Consider the following 22,020-nt stretch of genomic DNA (forward strand, 5'->3'; position numbering starts at 1 on the left):
TCAGAGGTGGGTTCAGGCAGCCAGTACAAAACCACTCATTCTGCAATTCACCAGTGCGAAGTTGCAGATTATTATTGTTGATTATTAACAGTATTGTATTTGTCTGTTTCAGGTAGACAGTGATGAGGCCTATGGTTCGGTAGCCGCCACCAGTTCGTCCAACGCTGTACCATCAACATCAAGGCTTCTCGGATCTGTAGTCGCCACCAGACTGTCAACCTCTGCTCCATCAACATCAAGGCTACCCGGGACAGTCAAAGCCACCAGTCCATCAACGACAATCATAATTGACAATTCAGTGATCAAGGGATACCATGTTTTTAAAATCAAAACCACCTGTTACAGACACTTACTTTGATGTTGGCAGGGAGTATACCAATCCGATTGATAAAAATGCTTGTCTGGTGTGGATCCCTGACATTTCCAAATTTAATATGTCTTTGCATTATAAAGAAGTGAAACTCCAGCTGCTGGACATGACATGTTTGCATGACATGTACACAGATGACAAAAGACAGTTAAAACTGTCAGATATTGCAAGCTTACCTGTAGGCCATGTTCCCGGCATATTGTCGAGCTGCTTTCGAAGAATTTTGGACTCCGGTGGCAATATTTATGCGATTGTGACAGGAGAGCCATGTCCATGTTTCCCACCATTGCCTGCCCCACATGAGAAGGGAGGTGGCGTTGTTATACCTTGTAGATATGTTGTAGTTGTTCATGATGCTGGCAGCATTTTTGCCACTCTTACTGAAGTTCTTTCCGATATGGTTGAGGGAAGTTCCATGCGTTTATCAATTTTGTGATAGCTTCATGCTTTGTATCATGCTTTAAAGTGGCAGGGCTATGTAAATGTATACATGAAATAAGATATTATGTAATTGTCCTCCAATGTTTAAAATGGGCTAATTTTAATGAGAATAAAATGTTTAATTTTCATGATAAATGTTTATGCTGTGCGAGATTCTAATTTTAGAATGGTGATATGAACTCACCAGGTATCTGATTGGTTAATGTTGTATCTCGTGTGCACGAGATCTGTAAAATATGTTTCATACTGGTTTTTGTAATAGACGGACACACAGCGTTGTTTGAAATTAACTTGAAAATAATTTTATTTCCCTAATCCCTCTCACCCTTTTTTATGTAACTGATAATTTATCATCATTTAATCTTTGAATCATTTAAGAGAAGTTAGTTGTACAGAATGTATATGTATTGAATATATGTTTAAGTCATGTTGTATTATAAATTGTAATTGATTATTCAGTTATAGGCACATTCGTTTATCATTGTGAGTGGACTTAAATTAAGAATTAACAAGAGATGTGTTTTGTCAGAAACACAATGTCCCCTATTGCGCCGCTTTGAAGCCATAAATTTGACCTTGAAGGATGACCTTGACCTTTCACCACTCAAAACGTGCAGCTCCATGAGATACACATGCATGCCAAATATCAAGTTGTTATCTTCAATATTCAAAAAGTTCTGACCAAATTTAAAAGAAGGTTAAAGTTTAAGGAAAGAAAAATACAATTATATTTGAACTTTGACCTTGAAGGATGACTTTGACCTTGACTTTTCACTAATCAAAATGTGCAGCTCCGTGACATACACATGCATGCCAAATATGAAGTTGATATCGTCAATAAAGCAACTTTAACCAAGGTTAAAGTTTTTGGGACACACACAATGAATGAATGACAGACAGACAGACAGGCCAAAAACAATATACCCCCGATCTTTCGATCCAGGGGCATAAAAACTAACTTGCAATGTAAATTTGTGATTGTAAACAATGTATTTCATGTTTTGACTGTTTAATTAACGTTTGAGATAGCCCCCAGAGTTGTTTTGACCACGTGATCCGTTATGGCTACAAGTGATCCGTTACTGCATTATTTCCGCAGCGAACAAAAACGTGCCACAAATACTTATTGTCGGCATTTAAAACATAAAATTTGCTCAAACAGTAAGAAAAGGTAATATTTTATTAAACTGATATAAAAGAGGTCGCAATAAAAATATTGCTTTTCTTCAGCGCAACTTATTTTCGCTAGTGATCTGCTATTGGTAACTTGACTGTACTTGTATTTCAAAATAAGCGCGTACACATAGACATCACTATTTCAAATTTTCTTTTTCGAACTATTTTCGATTGTTCATTAGACTTTGAAATAGCGGAGTTCAACTGTCTAACTGTTACAATTTTTTACATGTAGTTTCTTAAACATCACAGGGATCTCTTTTCTTATGTACCTTTTATTACAAGACTGTCGCCTTATGTGTATGCCAACTTGCATGATGATGTCTTATGCACTTTTCTATTATTGCCCGGTTCTTTATAACGCTGTAATGTGTTGTTTTAACATTGACCACATCTTTGACTAATCCCCATAATCATCGTTTTGTTTTATAGAAAAAATTAAGAGCGAAAAAGCTGTAGAAGATAACTCTGCTGTGACATCCTGCCCGTCTATGTTGGTCAAATCACACATTTGAATAGAAGTTCAAATTTAATGTAATTTTTCAAATATTTAATGGCAAATATATTAAATAAGCTTCAATTTTAAGTTTTGAACGAAGATAATTACATACTTCATTAATTTATAATAAAATGCCATCATACTGATGTTGCTCTCCTCCCTGTTCAGTTTGATCTGCACGCACTGCGTATACCTTTGTGTGACCTTTACCTACCTTTACCAAATTGCATCTAGGTATCTTCATTCTCGATTCGGACCACGAGGTAGCCGTACATGTTTTCATGCGCGTGTATTCCAGTATTAACCGTGGACAAGTAAAATATACGGTCTGTTACCGACATATAACTAATCTAATTACGCAGCGTTATAATATAATCTTATGTTTTTATTTATTTTGTTTGTGTTTGCGTGTGAATCTCTAGTGTACTATTTTAAACTGAGTCTCGTTTGTATTAGTCTGTACCAAGGTCTCGGTCAAGTGAGGGATATATTAAAATGATGCCCAATTGCTATAAATTATAAATTGAGTCCGAAATAGTATGAATTGTTTTACAGCCCATTTGATTTTATTTTGGAATCTGAAATATTTATGGAAAATTTCAAAATCGGCCGAATGTTGAATCCAGAATTTGTTTTCGATTTATATGCAAGGAAATCTGATCAACGTATAATTGCAAACTCACATTTTGTGCTTAGTACAGACGGCTTTCATGCGTCAGTAATTGTTATGATAGCCGCTGCATTAAAATAAAAGCGATGATAATGAACATACGGGAGAGTATCTGGGGAGAGTATCTAGGGAAGGGTTTGGTCTTCAAGGGTTTTATCATTCAGGGGGTTAATTGGCCGTGTTTAATTTATTTTCCAGGATAATTGATGGTGACGCATAGAAGCAACCAGACGTGCGTTATCTTAAAGGGGCCTTTTCACAGATTTTGGCATTTTTTTAACTTATTCATTAAATGCTTTATATTGATAAATGTAAACATTGGATCGTAAAAGCTCAAGTAAAAAATCAAGAAAAAAATTAAAAAAAGGAAAAGAACATTGCCCGGAGCAGGTTTCGAACCAGTGACCTCTGGAGTCCTGCCAGAGTCCTGAAGTAAAAACGCTCTAGCCTACTGAGCTATTCCGCCGAGTACAAATTCTTGATGTATTTTATACCTTATATAAGCAATCTTCGTAGTTTCACAAAATTTAACGACAAAAACAGAACTCTCCAAATTATTCAATCGTTTCGCGTTGCAACGCTTTATAATTTTTAGGTTTTAAAATCGTCAAAAGATGCATATAATGGCTATATTAGAGCATGGTTAATGTTCAGTATTACTGTTTCCTCACAAATATCATAACTAAAACGAAAAATTACGAATCTGAAACAACTTTTTTCAATTTTGTCAATTTACCAAGCGTGAAAAGATCCCTTTAATATGACCAATAATATTAATTGCTATATCCTTATATAAAGATTGATAATGCGCATGAGTCAGCGCGGTAGTTTGGAAAATTTTCAGTGGAGATAAAACTATATATTTCATTAGTAATAAAGGTTATAAACAATAACTGGAATGTGAAAAGTATGTGAGAAATGAGTGTTCACCTGTTCTGTGGATTATACATGCCTAAAAAGCGAACACACAGTTTACTGGGACAGTTCAAGTACAAACACAGAAGAAAAAGAGTACACGTTCAAAGGGCAATATGGCGGACAATCGTAGCTGTGCAAATATCTCAGGAGCAGCGAAATTCACAACTACGAACGCTACCCAATCGCCACAGTTATAAATGGTTCATTTGTGCAGCTAAGTCAATGTTTCAATTCAATGTCTCCGCAGCTATGTAATTTTAACAGTAATTTCAACAGACGTTTATTCATGGCGTCACAGGGGTATGGACAATTAAATATGCCGACATTCCCCAATCAAATTTATTCAGCAAAATACAGAGTTAACCGCACTGTTAAAATGCTCTGAGCATGATGGACAATACAGATAGAAATCTTGGAAAGTTAGAACCAATCCAATCAACAATGGATAATCTAATGGTGCAATGCGAGAGCATGGACAAAAAAGTTTTCCAAATTGATAGAAATTGAACAAATCCGACAATGCCCAATTGATTAAATTATAAATTGAGTCCGAAATAGGCACGACACATAGTATGAATTGTTTAACAGCCCATTTTATTTTATTTAGGAATGGAAAATATTTTTGGAATATAAGAAAATCGGCCGAATGTTGAATCCAGAATTTGTATTCGATTTATATGCAAGGAAACATCTGATCAACGTGTAATTGCAAACTCACATTAATTAAGTTCATCAAATATGAAATTGTTTAATTTGAGTTATAAATGTTATGAGGTTAAATTTTATTTACACTTATATGTATCATGAATATTGCTGGGCCAAGTGTGAGGTTGAGTGCTCTAAAACCGGTTTAAACCCCCAATGCTTTGCATTGACCGTTCCAACGCGGTGACCAGAGCTATGTGTGTATGCTGTTTCGTATTTTGCTGTTTCGTACTGTGTTGGCAATTGGCTACTTGCCTTTAATAAAGGACCAACACAGTGAACATAATGAGAATGTTTTAGATAACAAAAAATACATGCTTTTTTAAATATATACATGTATAACACTTTATTTTGATAATATGCCACAGTTATAATGTCGCAGCGCTACACAAGTGCCCTTTTGAAAAATTAGCAGACTGTCCGTTTTGTTGTAAATAGCCATTGATTCAAAATAGCAGTGTTTGAAAGTTAAATTGTAGTTGTGCTAAATATCAATTTGCATTTCCGATTATTTCATAGGATGGGGGAGAAAGAATGCTGGTGGAGTCACATTTCCGATCGATGTCCTAAATAATTCAGTTACAGAGAGAAATTCCTACGCGAGAAAACAATTGAAAAAAAACATCAAAGAGTGAACATTTTATATTTGCCATGAATGTGTGTAGACAATATGTGTTATAAACAAGTGCAAATCTATCAGAAAAGAATAATTTGGTTTAAATATAATGATTATATTCGTTATATATTTTTAAAAGCTTACCTTATATGTTACCTTATATATATTTTATTTGTGTATAAGCTTATATTTTATGTATTTTTATATATGTGTTTACAAGCTGATCCATTTTGTTTTACATTTATTATCTGAAAATAAAAATAAAGATACTGTGTTAAATATATTTTGTCATAATTTTCATTAGTTTTAAGCGATCGCCTTTAGCGTTTTCGTATGGCCTGTCCTTATATTTGTTTGTATACAAATGCATATAATCTGATTTCCGCCCGTAATATTATAATTAGTGTTTTTCCCAGGCCGTTTTAGCGTGGCGCTGCGCCATGCCCTTTTTTGTAGCGCCACGCTGCCCCTTTCAAAGTCATTTAGCGCCACGCTGCCCTTTTCAAAGGCAGCCGCCCTGCCCTTTCATGACATGAGCACCCGCTGTTTTCCGCGCCCTTATTGATAACATCTTAATAGCCCTTTGTCCAAACTACTTTGCCGACTAGTATCAGAGTATGGCCCCAAGGCCGCGAAGATTCGCTCGGTTATGAATTAGTCATGCGTGAATAACACCGTGTCAATATTTATCGATAATTTCAGTGGCTTACACCAAGCACACTAATTGGTCGGTAATGTGTACTCGTCCACGATAAAATCGTGGACAGTTACTTCGGAGACTTCTGTTGCAAACCTCGATTTTCCTCGCGGAAAATGTGCATTTCATGCATAATACAGTAATATCAAAACATTTATTTTAGATTTAGTTAATTAATTATTAACAGAATTACTGTATCGTTTTCTAATTAAACAAAATGCGAATCGCGTATTAGGCGGACTTATGTCGCTTATCATTTTAACAAGATGGCGGACAATACAGCAAATAAATTGTGACCCTCGGCGAAAATAGCAAATAACGATCGAATTAACGATGGAGATCACACATTTAGAAGGGATTAATGAAATGCATGAGATAACGAACGATGCATTAAACGTTAAACACAACGACGACATATTTATTAGTAATCTGTTCAGTTGATGTATGTCACGGAAACGAGTGTTTGCAAATTGTTAGCGTTCAATTTACTCATTTTACTGGCAAAACTTCTGACAAGATTATCGTTAGAAAATGGGATAAGACAAACATGGTTTCATTTATATGTTAGTGGATCTGTGTATAATCAGATTCATATGCATATATTGCTTTATTATGTTTGTCATTATGTACAGTTTACTGCAACAGCATGCAACTTAAATGGAGACATAGCAAGGTAAATGTATTAATATTAATTTAAGTAAGTTAAATTACCATAAAATGTGCTTGTTTATATTTTTATGTGTATATGTTTCTCTCAAAACCACTTATTCACGGAACGTTTTTGCCCTTTTTTACCTAAACTGTGCGTTAAAATACCCTTTTTCAAAGTAATGCGCCATGCCCCTTTTCCCTCCTGGGAAAAACACTAATAATGTTATTAATTAGTTGAATTCATATTGGCTTTGTTTTTGAGCTGAAGACAGCCGTATTGGCCTGAGGCTGTCTGAAGCTCAATAACAATTCAACTAATTAATGACAATTTTATTAATTATCTTTATACTATTATTCAGCAAGAAAAGCTTGAATTTCACTTTTGAATCAATTACAGGTTTTTGCTATTAAATTAAGAATGAAGTTTTGAAAAATAGCAACATTTCTGTTCTAAACAACTTTTTCCCTGTTTATATTTCCATGTAAAATGCTTTGGAAATGTTATGTACACCAAATACCTTTTTGGACTATTGAGCTTTACCAGTACGTAAAAAAGAATGGAAACGCGTATAATTTTATCGTTGCTAAGCGCGTAACACCTAACGCAAATCCTAATAATCCTTTTTATCCTATATATTTCTTTAGTATCGGGGGCTACCGCCCAACACCCCTGCCTTGTCGATAGTGGTATACAACTGCGTACCGGTAAAGTTCAATCTAGAATACCTCTTAAGAGATATCTTGTTAATTTAAAACGAAAATTGAATATTGTTGCAAGAGGAAACAAATGTTCAATGCATTTAATTTCAGAAGAATAATTATTATTTCATTAATATTGTGATATGAAGGCGATATAACTAATAAAGAATATAAACCATATCATTTAAACTTAGTATATGACTAAATATGCTTTCTAGACATTACATGATGCAGGAACACAATTTGACAGGTCGCGAAATTATGCAAAATTTACCTGAATAACATTCCAGCCACACTGGATCGACTACCGTTGTTTTGAATACAACTCAGAAAGATAATAAGGATTGAAAACTTACTTATTGCCATTGGGAATTGCATTTGTAATGTGTAAATCCTCCATGATTTCGAATTAGTTTTGCTTTCGGCGCTCATGTAGCTTGAAAATGTTCAAAGTTGTTTTTTAAGTACGCTAAAATATTTAACCTTACTGTTGTGGTTACAATGCACTATTGTTATTGTCGAAAAAGGGAGCTGAATATATTAGGGGTTGAGTGCTTTAAGTATATTTTTTAAGATTTAAACCTTTGCGACAAACCGAAGCATACAACTTCAAGATGGCGTCCAAAATTGTCGAAATTTTAGATTCTCACATAAGGCCGAGTTTTTCCTGGGTTTTGATTGGCTGAATCTCGTATTGGCAAATCTTTTGCCGTATTGGCCGTGTTTATCTTTCCATATTGGCCGCCTTTTTCTCGTATAAGGCGAGTTTCGAGCTTTATTGGCGAGGCTTAACATGTATTGTGCGAACAAATTGAACACATTCTCGTCTAATACTATAAAGTTAATTAATACAAGTTACGCCTGTAAAAAAAAATCCGTCCCATCTCATCTAATATTTCGACCATTTTTTCCATCCGGGTTACGCCCGGAATCCGCCCCTTCTTAAAATCATATGTAAAAAAGTACGCCCGGAAATAATTTTTACGTCCGGAATTTAGTTTGCGATTCCGTGCCGATTCCGGGCTGGCTGAACATTTCGTACGGGATAAGCTGGTTTAGTTATCTTCAAGCCCTACTTTTAACTTTCGTTTCGTTTATTTCAAAATGCACATTTGCACAATATACTAACAGAGTCACGTCATTTACAGGAAACAACGGTAAATTACAACGTTAAGGAGGACAAGGTCAAAACATAAAACATGCAGCATGATACATTGACTAAACTTTGTTATGTTTAATAGTTATTTGGACCAAATTAACGAATACTAAAGTGGTTATTTGTAAGAGATCAAAGTTTATCACAATGAAGTTGTCATAGTTTAACATGTTGTAGCTCTTTTTATTGTTATTTACGTAATTGGCAGAAACGCATTCCTTTTAAGTTAAGACACACATGCTGGTAAAAAAATTTGAAAATTCAAACGAAAATGATGATTGATCTAACACGATGTTTTATTAAACGTGAACTAATCGAGCAAAAAGTGTTGTTACATACAGCTCATCACTTTAATTGTTCACTTGCAGATAACGCGATTATGGAACGATACTGAATCAAACTTTCGTTCGTTTAGGGATCATTTTTAGACGGCGATATTATTTACGCCCTTTTTTTAACGTTCGGGAGTGAGCACAGTTATTTTTAGTGGTTAACTATCGCAATTAAAAATACAAATATATGTATAACACCCATTGTTTGAATATCGAATTTTAGCTATAATGTGATTGGAAATGTAAAATGCTACACTTCAAAAGGAGATATTAATTTGCAACAAAATGTACTTAGCACAAAACTTCAATTAGTTGACATTCTTTCAAATTCAATTTATGACAATTTATTGCAATTACATCCGTAATGTATTAGAGAAGTACGAATAAAACATAAACATTGAAAGTGTATTTCCATTAAAAACTGGTACTCTAAAAAAGAGACATCTTTTAATTGTGTATTCCTCGACATGCATGAGCGATAACTACTTATCATTGATTGTTATGTTCATGTTCCCTTTTCCCAGGTGTACTGGATTATGAAAGCCTTATGCGGCTTTTATTCAGGAAAAGACAAAAATCAGTAAATATGTTCTGGAACGACTGTTCCATTTATTTCTGTTTTCGATTCATCCCCGAGCCGTGTCTGTTTTTGTATCGATGCTTTAATAATAGTATAATGTAACCTAGTATTGAACCGGAAACGTCTGGTCGGGCATCCCGCACATTTATTTTCTTGTAATTTCATGGCTTTCTTTAGTCCACACAGTGTAAGGATATTGTGTTTATATTGTTAATTAAGTCATATTGGAAATAATGTTCATTTTGCATAAGTTCAGAGTTTCTTCTTGAATATTTCATAGTAAAATTTACCATTTTCAAGATTCGTACTCAAACCTATTCGTACTTGTGTTAGGTTTATATGTTCTTTAAACAACTGGTACACGTTAAAATAGATATTGTATTGTAATATCACTAGTCATAAAAGTATTTTAATAAGTCTACGTCATTCTAAACCTGTTTTCTGTGTATTTTCAGTCTTTTACCAACTTTTTGGTCGTAACGTTTACTACGATTAAAACGGTTAACTGGCAAGGCGTTGTTCTTTGAATTTGTATGATTCCACCAATTCCTGAACTATGGCCCAGCACAGTAAAAGAACTGTGATGAGTGAGCTTGACGTGACAGCATTTGAGGAATTAGACTTGATGATTAAGTGGCTAGGTCCAGAGTCCTCCAGACAGGCATCTAGTATTCGCGCGTCGTGTGCTGGCAGTGCTGAATCTGCAAGATCACGAATTTGGGATCGTCTAGATGAGAGATATGGAGCACCAGAAAGAGTTGAAATTGCTTTAAGGCAAAGGCTGCATGCTTTTCCTAGACTTAATCCTAAAGATTCAAAAGCACTTTACGAGTTGTATGATTGTGTGTCAGAAATTAACTTTCTGAAAGATAACCCCAAGTACAAAGACATGTTTTCTTTCTATGACACGTCGTATGGTGTTTCTCCCATCGTGGCCAAGCTTCCCATACATCTACAAGAGCGGTGGACGGTTAAAGCTTCAGAGTACAAAATCAGACACAGTGTGCCGTACCCACCATTTTCATTCTTTGTGGAATTTCAAAACTTGCAATGCAGGATGAAGAATGATCCTAGCTTTGTGTATGAAATGACAACTAGCATAGCCACACCTCAGGCCCAGAAGCGATCCCTGGGTGTCAGAGTGAACAAACTGAATGTGGACACAAACCAAAGTACTTACACACCAAGTAGGCAAGCAAAATTCAAGTGTCCATTGCACAACTCCAACTCTCACATGTTAGCGTCATGTAGGGACTTTAAAAGGAAAAGTTACATTGATCGAAAGAAGTTATTGAAAGACAACTTTCTGTGTTTCAAGTGTCTTGATGATTTCAATGGCTCATGTCATAAAGAATTGAAATGCAGTGAGTGTGGCAACAACCACCACACGGCCATGCACTTTACTCCAGCAGTGTCGTCAAAGTATGGCGGGGAGCCTCAGCAGCGGAATAGAGTACCTGCTCCCCAAGGTGTAACAAATTCTTCATCCGTGAACAGTTCATGCACTCAAGTTTGCGGTACCCCTGGCTTTGTCGGGAAGTCGTGTGCTAAAATAGTTTTGGTGGAAGTTTCTAGCAAACAGACAGGACTGAAAATGCAAACGTACGCATTGATCGATGATCAATCAAATAGATCGTTGGCTTCACCTACACTTTTCGATGAATTGAATGTCAAGGGTGATGTTGTTGAATACTCAGTTAATACCTGTAACGGCATTGAAGTGAAAAATGGCAGAAAAGCCACTGATCTAGTTGTAACAAGTGTTAATGAAAATAGTGTTTCATATGATATGCCATCAATGCTCGAGTGTGAAGTGCCTAACAACAGAGATGAGATTCCTACGCCAGAAGTCGCCCTGGCGTACTCCCACCTGAAGGATCTAGCGCCACACATCCCACCAGTCGATCCCTCATGTAGTGTCAACCTTCTGATTGGAAGAGACCTTATAGAAGCACACCATGTGATGGATCAGAAGATTGGGGCATCAAATATGCCATATGCTCATAAACTTCCATTGGGCTGGGTTATTGTGGGCGAGACTTGTCTCGGTAGTTCGCATATTACAAACAATGTAAATGTAAATAAAACCTACATTGTAGGTGATGGGAGAGCCTCTATCTTGCCACCATGTTCGAGTAAATATGTTGTGTCTGAAAAATGTGAAAATGACAATGTTGATCAAAATAACTGTTCAAGCATGTATATCATTGATAATGGTAGATATTCACTGTTTATGCCATGTAACAATGTTCATGAGTTAGATTGTATGACTTATGATTTTGTGTTCGCATCTTCTGTCCGTGATGAGAAAGCGTCATTGTCCATTGAAGACCGAGAGTTTCTGTCCATTATGGACAGTGAATTTACACTAGGTTCCGACAGTAAATGGTCCGCCCCACTTCCATTTAAGTCACCACGACCCAAGCTTCCCAACAATAAAGCCCAAGCTTTTCAAAGAGCCAAATCCCTCCAAAATAGTCTGAACAAGAACCCTGTTAAGAGACAGCATTTTGTAGACTTTATGGGTAACCTGCTTTCTAGTGGTCATGCAGAACTTGCTTCTAAGCTAGCAGATGATGCTGAGTGTTGGTACCTACCTATCTTTGGAGTCTACCATCCCAAAAAGGTTGATAAAATTCGTGTTGTCTTCGACTCAGCTTGTCAGTATAATGGTGTGTTGCTCAATTCTGTGTTGCTCCAGGGTCCAGACCTAGCAAATAGTCTGCTTGGTGTCTTACTAAGGTTTCGTAGGGAACAGGTAGCAGTTTCAGTTGATGTAGAGCAAATGTTTTACTGCTTCGGTGTCAAAGAGTGTGACAGAGATTACCTTCGGTTTCTATGGTATGAAGATAATGACCCCTCAAAATCTCTAGTTGAGTATCGCATGTGTAAACACGTGTTTGGGAATAGCCCATCTCCAGCCATAGCAAATTATGGTCTGCAGAAATCAGTTGAGAATTCTGACGAAGATGTCAAAGAGTTTGTTGGAGAGACTTTTATGTGGATGATGGTCTTACTTCTTGTCCTAGAGTTTCAGAAGCCAGGAGTTTGATTGAACGTACCCAAGCTTCACTAGCAGGGAAGGGAATTCGGCTTCATAAGATATCTTCAAACGTCCCAGACATTATGAAAGGGTTGTCTCGGGAAGATTTGTCAACAGACTTGAGCCGTCTGGACTTTGATCTTGAGAGTTTACCTACTCAGCGTAGTTTAGGACTTCAGTGGGACTTGAATAAGGACTACTTCCTGTTCGATTGTCATATACAAGATAGACCCGTCACGAAGAGAGGCCTTCTTTCAAGCATTCATAGTGTGTTTGATCCTATCGGCTTTTTGTCGCCAATTTTGATCAATGGCAGGCTGATTTTAAGAGATGTAATCGCTAGCGGTATAGAATGGGATTTACCTCTGACCACAGAATTTGAGGCCAAGTGGTACAATTGGCTAGGCAGTTTAGCAGATTTGGAGTGTGTGAAAGTCAGTAGAAGTCTGTTCAATGTGTCACTTTCAGAAATGTCCAATCCTGAACTTCATGTATTCTCAGATTCGTCAGAAAAGGCAATAGCAGCAGTAGTGTATGTGGTAGGGTGTTCCAGTGCTGGTGAGAAAAAGGCCAGTTTTGTGATGGGTAAAGCTAAGGTCGCCCCAGCTAAAGGTCATACTATTCCTCGTTTGGAACTTTGCGCTGCTGTTTTGGCCACAGAGCTGTACACTTTAGTTTCTGAGAATCTTGGTGTCAATATCGCCGATACTCATTTCTATACAGACAGCAGAGTAGTGCTAGGTAACATAGGAAACCAAACCCGTGGGTTCCATACTTACGTCAGTAATAGAGTTCAAAAGATCAGACGTGTAAGTTCTCCAAAGCAATGGAGATATGTAGCAACAGACAAAAACCCTGCAGACATCGGTACTAGAGGAGCCAGTCCCAAAGAATTGCAGGATGGCTTGTGGTTGTCAGGTCCAACTTTCCTTTGCACTCAGGAAACCCCTATGTCGAATGAGTTCTTTCCACTTCTAAACCCACAATTAGATGTTGAAGTTCGCACAGATGTTGTTACCATGAAAACGTCTGTTGGTAGCAATGCTCGCTTGGAAACAGACCGTTTTGAGCGCTTCTCATCTTGGAGTAGATTACTGCTTGCTCTAAGTGTTCTAGTGCATGTTGTTTCGTCTTTCAAGAAGTGTTGTAGTCAGAGAGGTTGGCATAGATGTTCCATCTCTAGTTCCCCAGAGAGTAAGTCTAGAGCTACTGAGGTTGTGCTCCGAGAAGTTCAGTATGATTGCTTCAAGGCAGAAGTTGATGCTCTTTCCTCACAGAGCCCTGTAGGTAGTAGTAGTACTCTGGTTGCATTGGATCCATTTCTGGATGATGTAGGATTGCTGCGATTCGGTGGACGCCTGCGTCAGGGTGACTTTCCAATAGAAGAGAAACACCCCATAATCTTAGCCGCAAAACACCATGTCACTAAGTTGCTCATACGTCACTACCATGAATCCATTCAGCACCAAGGGCGCTTATTCACTGAAGGTGCAGTAAGGCAGGCAGGTTATTGGATTGTTGGAGGTAAACGTGCCATTTCCTCTCTCCTTTTCAATTGTGTGACTTGTAAGAAGCTTAGGGGTAGCTTTGAGAAACAAAAGATGTCCGACTTACCCTTAGACAGGTTACAGCAAAACGCACCTTTTTCATATGTAGGTGTAGACTGTTTTGGCCCTTGGCAAGTTGTATCGCGTAAGACTAGAAGCTCACAGGCGAGCGCTAAACGTTGGGCAGTGCATTTCACTTGTCTCTCTGTACGTGCAGTTCACATAGAGGTAGTCGATGAAATGTCATCATCAGCATTCATAAATGCTCTTAGACGCTTGATTGCCATTCGAGGCCCAGTTAAGATGTATCGTTCAGATCGTGGTACAAACTTTGTAGGTGCTACGGACCACATTGGAGTAGATGTGATTAATGTAGAAGACGGAGACACTAAAGACTTCATTGCAAAAACAAATAGTGTTTGGGTGTTCAATTCCCCCCACAGTTCACATGTGGGGGGAATATGGGAAAGAATGATAGGGGTTTCCAGACGCATATTAGAATCCATGCTGTCAAACACTCATACCCTTACCCATGATGTCCTAGCCACACTTATGGCAGAGGTTAGCGCAATAATCAATTCTCGCCCCATAGTACCTGTATCCACTGACCCAGAGTGTCCTGAAGTTTTGAGTCCATCTGCACTTCTCACTATGAAACTTGATCTTGACCAACAACCAGTTGATGAAATGTCCCTTAAGGACCTGTACAAAGACCAATGGAAAAGGGTCCAGTATCTTGCAAACCAATTTTGGTTAAGGTGGAGAAAAGAGTTTCTCCAATCCCTGCAAACAAGGCCTAAATGGCATCATGATCAAAGTCCCTTAAAGGTCAATGACATAGTCCTCCTGAGAGATTACGACGTACCCCGCAATTGTTGGCCCAAGGGACGGGTGAACAAAATCTTTCCAAGCACAGACGGAAAGATTCGCAAAGTTGAATTGTGTATCATAAATGCCGAAGGAAAACAGAGTTTCCTTGTAAGACCCATTGTTGAGATGGTATTGCTTGTGAGATATTAGAAACACAGTAAATGGTGACTTACTAGTGTTTTCATTGAATAACTGTTGAAATCTATATAGGCTGTTATAGATTGATATGGTGTCACAGTCATTGTGTGTACATAGATGTATGTTGAACATTTCTTTGATATTGTGCCATTAATTTTTGAAATTGATAGCTCATTGTTTTGGGTAAATGAATGTGTGTAATTTTATTCACAATGTTTTAAGACTTAAAAGACATTATCTTTACTTGGCTAAAGATAATTTTGAATGGCATTGGTTAAATGCAGTATTAATGTAAGACTTATATATGATATTGAATACTTTAAAATGGTCATATGCATTTCATTTGAAAGGTTGTGCTATTATGTATTGAGTATACACTAGTTCAATGCGTTATGTACTTGTTAGTTTTAATACTAAATGTCTACTTTCATGTAAGATTACTCACTTCAGGGTGAAAGATTATTTTTCAGATGTAACAATGAAAGCATCTATGGTTCATGCCTTTTCACATTTCAAAATATGCCTTCATTTTGTAACTGTTTTTAAAGATGAATGTAATTTTCTTCATTTTATGCATAATGATGTTCTATGCACAAGAAGTTCAATGTACATAATACAAAGATACATTAAGAATACATCTTTACAGCAATTAAAGCTAAGGCATCAGGATATTTTGAGAATTGTAATTGTGTAATTTAGTCTGGTGTAGTGTTGTTAGAAATAGTCATCACTTTGCTTATAAGAAGAAACAATTTTGATTTGTCATTAAGCAATGGTTTAGTTTTTTTTTTTTTTTTTCATTTTTCAAAGAATTCGATACCGTATTTACCATTTTAAGTGAATACCATATTTGTTCTTGTAAACAAAAGGTAAATTGGGTCATATCTAAATTTTCTCTTTTGATGTTTCAACTCAATACCATATTTACTATTATCAGTTAGTACCGTATTTGCTATTGTCAATTGTTACCGTATTTATTCCAAAGGTTGTACCATAATTTTTATGTGAAATTCAGGATTTTATTTTTTCGTGTTTTATTTTTGATAGCGATTCCAAATTATTGTCATCGGACGGGGAGTGTTCTGGAACGACTGTTCCATTTATTTCTGTTTTCGATTCATCCCCGAGCCGTGTCTGTTTTTGTATCGATGCTTTAATAATAGTATAATGTAACCTAGTATTGAACCGGAAACGTCTGGTCGGGCATCCCGCACATTTATTTTCTTGTAATTTCATGGCTTTCTTTAGTCCACACAGTGTAAGGATATTGTGTTTATATTGTTAATTTAGTCATATTGGTAATAATGTTCATTTTGCATAAGTTCAGAGTTTCTTCTTGAATATTTCATAGTAAAATTTACCATTTTCAAGATTCGTACTCAAACCTATTCGTACTTGTGTTAGGTTTATATGTTCTTTAAACAACTGGTACACGTTAAAATAGATATTGTATTGTAATATCACTAGTCATAAAAGTATTTTAATAAGTCTACGTCATTCTAAACCTGTTTTCTGTGTATTTTCAGTCTTTTACCAACTTTTTGGTCGTAACGTTTACTACGATTAAAACGGTTAACTGGCAAGGCGTTGTTCTTTGAATTTGTATGATTCCACCAATTCCTGAACTATGGCCCAGCACAAAATACAAACACAGGACTGTGACAATTCTTGTTGAACAATCAAATGTTATTTTTGAACATTCAAAATATTTTTAGTTTAATATCACATACATCATGAAATAGCACAAATAAATAATACAAAGGTTGATTTTCTAATTGAACTGATACAATTTCATACTGATTTCATCTTCTCAATATTTTGCTTATAAAAATAAACATCCTAAATGATGTCATGGAAACAAACATGTGTTCATAAATGTGTTTACAAGTGTATATCGTATTATTTGTTTTCATCAATGAGTTGCGATGCCTTAAACCAAAATTACCGGTCACAATAGTTAAATAATAATCACATTAGTATGCCAAGAGTCAACTAACATCCAGATACAATATCAATAAATGAATAAACGTACTTAAGACAGCAATACTTTTTTATTTTACTGCATCAGCCTAAATATAAATGCTAATTGTGTAAAACAGTGATATTATATGTTTATCTGTAGATTTAAGATGCTTCATTATTTTAACCATTAACGTTCAAATAAACAAAGTATCAATGATAATTATTATGAATCGTAAATAATTCATTATTGAATAAAGACATTAAAAACACATCATTTTGTGTCATGAAATGTAACAATAATGTTAACATTATATTGTACTGTTAAGGTATATATAAATGTTAAATTATAAAAATGACAGAACGCATGATTTCTACGTGCACACAAACCATATTAAATTGGCATTGATTAAGGTAACCGAGCACATACATAAAATGTACCGTGTAAAATACTATACCGATTCAGAACATCACCTTGTAGTAATTGTTTTGTAACAAACCACATTGCCCTTTAATGTATACTTTCTCTTGAAATTTACATTCCAATTAAAATCACGCCAGAAGTGTGTATTATATATCTGTTCTCATGTGCTTTTTTCCTCTGAACTGTACTGGTAATTTTTATACAACAAAACTGTAATAATACACATGATTCAAACATAAGTATAATGTGAAGAAAAACGCACATGAGAACAGATATATAACAAACACAAACAGTAAACTCATGCACAACAAACGAACGTTGACAGTGATCTCTGCATCCAAATTGCGGCAGAAAGTTTGAATACAGTCGTATAACAAGAAACGGACAATGCGTTGGGTATCTCAAGCCAAGATGAACAAAAAAGTAGTATTACTAACATAACATATAACATGTGCACTGTTCCCCAAAAGCATACCGTGAAAAGGAAATATCTTTTGAGTTGTTTTTGCAACTTTTATTATGTCCGCTATTCCAAATATCATATATATATATATATATATATATATATATATATATATATATATATATATATATATATATATATATATATATATATATTAGTGAACACATTTATAACAATGTTCTGTGCAAATACGAAAATATTTGATTAAGTGCCGTAAAACGGACAAACGAGAACACGAAATACTACATCGTGCTTGTGATGTACAACACCGCCTCTATTAGCGAGAGTTTAAACAATATTATATACAAATTCGATGATATCAAAAGGCCTTCAGTGTAGAGAAACACTAACAGTAAGTTGTAAGATCCTAAACTGAATGGTGTATTTAAACGTAGCTTACAGCATCATTACAATTTTGGGTCATGTATATTTTGGCCTAAATATGTAGGAATAAAAACATATATACTTAAATATTATGTTAAGCTGATTTATATGATACAGTGTTTTTTTTTTCTTAGACAAAGCACCGCGATCTTTTGCAGGATATAGTTAGCAGTCTCACGAATACCACTCTTTGGTTCCAGTTAATGGTTTATTATTCCCTTTACTCGTTTTGTTTCAATTGTCCATTGAGGCATGTTATGTGTTTATGAATAATAAACCGTGGGTGTTTCCGTGTAAACACAATGAATAATCGTTCAGTTAGCTAACATGGTAGGGCCTCTTTCATATCCAGATTGATATCGACCACAGCTTAAGTTTAACAAAGCAGTAGCAGACACAGAATATGTGTTACGAATTTTGATGACTCGTTTCATTTGACTACATAAGTTTGTCAATTGATGCTAAATAAGTATCAAGGGATTAACAAGGTAAGTTAATATGTTTGTCAATACTTTACCAAATGAATGCGTTTTGGTTTCCTTATAGGGAGTTCGGGCATGTGAAGAACCTACTGTGAAACTGCGCAAAACATGCTAGATCTATAAATAAAGAATGACCTACTTACTAACACAATAATTTTGGCTGATAAACTTACTATTTTTGAAAACGCTTGTTTGAATTTGCAGATACAATATATACTTTTCTCAAACTGCATTTAAATAAATGTATCATGTAAAAGTTTGTTAATAACTTGTCAACTGATTCACCGATGGGCTTGCTACTTCCTATGTGCATTGACCTTGGACAGTAGATGACCCCTTCAGAGATTGGGGTCACTAGGTCAAAGGTCATGGTCACTGGCAAAATAAGTGAGAAAAGCGTTTCTGATCAATAACTCGTCAACGAATCGACCGATTGGCTTGATACTTCCAATGCGCATTGGCCTTCAGGGCTTTCCACAGGCCATTTAACGATCCCTAGCCGGGGCGCTTGAATTTCGAAATCAGAGTCACCGGGGCGCTTGAAATTTTCCGATCAGTGTATTTTTCAGTAAAAGAAAGTGGAGATTGTCAAAAAAATTCAAGATTTCTCTTTCAGTGTATCAATATTCCCTGTTTTAAAAGAGCACACGGTACCTACTTTCACAAGTAATCGCCATAAACACCACATGGGGTAATGGATAATCCACTGATAAGAGATAGCATGACGCGCGTATCGATTATTCTAGCCACATTACACAGTCATTTAAATGCTGACAAGGATGTATCAGGTAACTTTTCATGCGTCAAACTGTGATGTCCATCGTCCAATCGGTTACGCGAATGCTTATGAGGGCGGGGTAAACTGGCGATCATTATTTTTGATTTACGTCGGGCACGAAGTAGGAGTTTATCGCAGCTTGATTAGCAAGAAGTTGTACCATTTACGTAATATAAAACCGGTAACTAGTACAGTACAGTTCATTAAAGACGGTTTCGGGCATCATCATCATACCTTTTTACTGTAAACAAGTGTTACCTATGACTCATAATTAATACGAGAATCTAATTGCAAGTGGTAATTACTTCTAGCGAATAAGTTGTGCAAATAATTCCCGGTTAAAATTATGCGATAACAATTTAATTCCAGTACAAGTATATTTCATCATGTCCATTTATAGAACTGATTGACCTCGTTCTTCTGACATTTATTCGACACGTAATGCGCTTTAACAAATTTTCTTTGAATTAATTACGCACACTTGTTAATGTTTCGTCCGATAATCGATACTTAGAAGACTGATGATGGCAACCGGCCGTAATCCTCGTGGACAACGTGAATTTCATGCATACTTCCGTCAAAAACTTTATTTGACTCGTAAAGTGTTTAAACAAATTATCGTTGAATTTATAACGCAACTGTTAATATTTGTTGAAATCTCAAATGGGAATAATTAAATTTGTAATCCGAAACCCATTCCCGTAAGTCGATGTTAACGCGTTTTTAATCCGAAACACACTTCCGAATTTAAATGTTACCGCAACGTTAAAATATTCTTGCTTCAAATTAGCAGTGCAAATTTATTTTGCGTGGAATCTTTTTCTCAATTAAAAAGAGCGCGAAAATTATGCAGCATGTACAAGGTCGCGTCATTTGCATAGAAAGCGTGCGTGCATTGAGCGTTTTAACAAGCACACAACACGTCAGGGGATTGACGCATGTTCAGAGGCAATATTTCATCAAATCTATAAATAGTCACTTAAAATTAATTTGATACTATAGAAAAATGGCAAGGTTTGTGTTAATGAAATAATGGAGAGCTTTTATCGTAAATATTTATCAGAAAGTGATTTATAAAAACGGAAAAAACGAGATTATCGGGTAATAAATAGAAACTTGAAAAGTAGTAAGTATACAGTAATAGAGTCGGGTTGAAACGGATGTATTGGGGAATCGTTCGAGTCGGGATTTTACTATCTGTGCGGAAAAAGTTTTAAAACAATTAAACTATATAAAAAATTATATATATTTTTAAATGACTAGGGGATTCTCTTGAAGAGTCATAGCGCATAAAATGACGTCTTTTAACGCTGTTTTTCTTTGAGTTATAACGCACCACAGAACGTGAATTGACTCGTTAGATTAAAAAAAAATCAACATCGGGAGGGGACACCCCTCCCCAACCACCCCTAGCAGCCCCGGGGCGCCTGGCAAAAATCCTGTGGAAAGCACTGTTGGCCTTGGACACTTTGTGACCCCTGTCGGAATTGGGGTCACTTGATCAAAGGTCAAGGTCACTGTCACAATAAATTTGAAAATTGTTTCCAAACAAGAACTCATCAACGGATTGACAGATTGGCTTGATACTTCACGTGGGCATTGGCCTTTACCAGTAAATGACCCCTATTTAAATTGGGAACACTAGTGTGGTGGCTATATCGATCGTGTGTGACCGTATAATATTGCGCTGCTTACTTCCCTTGGATATATTCAGTGTATGTTCACCTACGCATGTTCGAGAAGCTTGCCGACATTGTTATTTCTTCCATTTTCTTAGACGTTTATACCGGTTTATAGCCCGCATGGTGTAAGTTTTCCACATGTTATGAATGCTATATAGCTTGTATTTTGTTGAGGCAGTAATTATTTTAAGGTATATTCGTTCATTAAGGTTTTTTAAGTAAATGTTATTCGTACTCAAATTACGTCGTACCTACCTTTTCGACCCAGTTGAGGCTATATGTCCTATTTGTTAGGGTAACTTCTAGTCCATATAAACGGACTCCCAGAGCCTTTGTTGAATTTTTGCTATGGCGGCTCTGGGAGTCCATATGCACCCCTTCATAAAGGTTTACAGAGGTTTCCTCACAGGTGAAGGGCGCGTGGCCAAGTCACTTTAACACTATCAATTTGTCATAAAACAACATTTTTTATCATATTGACCAAAAAAAAAAAAAAAAAAAATTTTTTTTTTTTCTGATATGTTATATATGAACAAGGTAGGTATCTCTTGACACAGAAAAATCACCTTCATCAGCATTTTAAGCGATAAATTGCCTAAATGGCGGTCGATTTTCGAAAACTATGTACCATTTTGTTGGGAAAGGGTGCCTCGTGACGAAAAATGACCACAAACGGCTACTTGCCGACATAAACTACAAGAAAATACTTCTCGAACTCGAAGAAATGCTAGGTCGGCTCC

The 22,020-nt window shown here is 36.0% G+C and overlaps 2 protein-coding genes and 1 long non-coding RNA gene across 3 annotated transcripts in view; all 3 read left to right on the forward strand.

Moving 5' to 3' along the window:
• Positions 1–9,524: 9,524 nt before the first annotated feature.
• Positions 9,525–10,022, forward strand: LOC127879378 (uncharacterized). The gene is made up of 2 exons (XR_008049038.1): positions 9,525–9,697; positions 9,966–10,022. It is a non-coding gene; the product is annotated as an uncharacterized LOC127879378 (long non-coding RNA).
• A 2,614-nt stretch (positions 10,023–12,636) lies between these two features.
• Positions 12,637–15,563, forward strand: LOC127878333 (uncharacterized). Its single transcript, XM_052424858.1, has 2 exons — positions 12,637–14,077; positions 15,559–15,563. Exons 1-2 carry the CDS (start codon positions 12,637–12,639, stop codon positions 15,561–15,563), a joined length of 1,446 nt encoding a protein of 481 aa, XP_052280818.1.
• Positions 15,564–21,391: 5,828 nt separating this feature from the next.
• Positions 21,392–22,020, forward strand: part of LOC127876731 (uncharacterized) — a 50,993-nt gene continuing 50,364 nt past the window's right edge. Inside the window, exon 1 of the mRNA XM_052422163.1 lies at positions 21,392–21,405. The gene's annotated coding sequence lies outside the window, so the exon portion shown is untranslated. The remainder of the gene's footprint in view (positions 21,406–22,020) is intronic.

The sequence above is a fragment of the Dreissena polymorpha genome, chromosome 4 (assembly GCF_020536995.1).
Source record: "Dreissena polymorpha isolate Duluth1 chromosome 4, UMN_Dpol_1.0, whole genome shotgun sequence".
Taxonomy (NCBI): Eukaryota; Metazoa; Mollusca; class Bivalvia; order Myida; family Dreissenidae; genus Dreissena; species Dreissena polymorpha.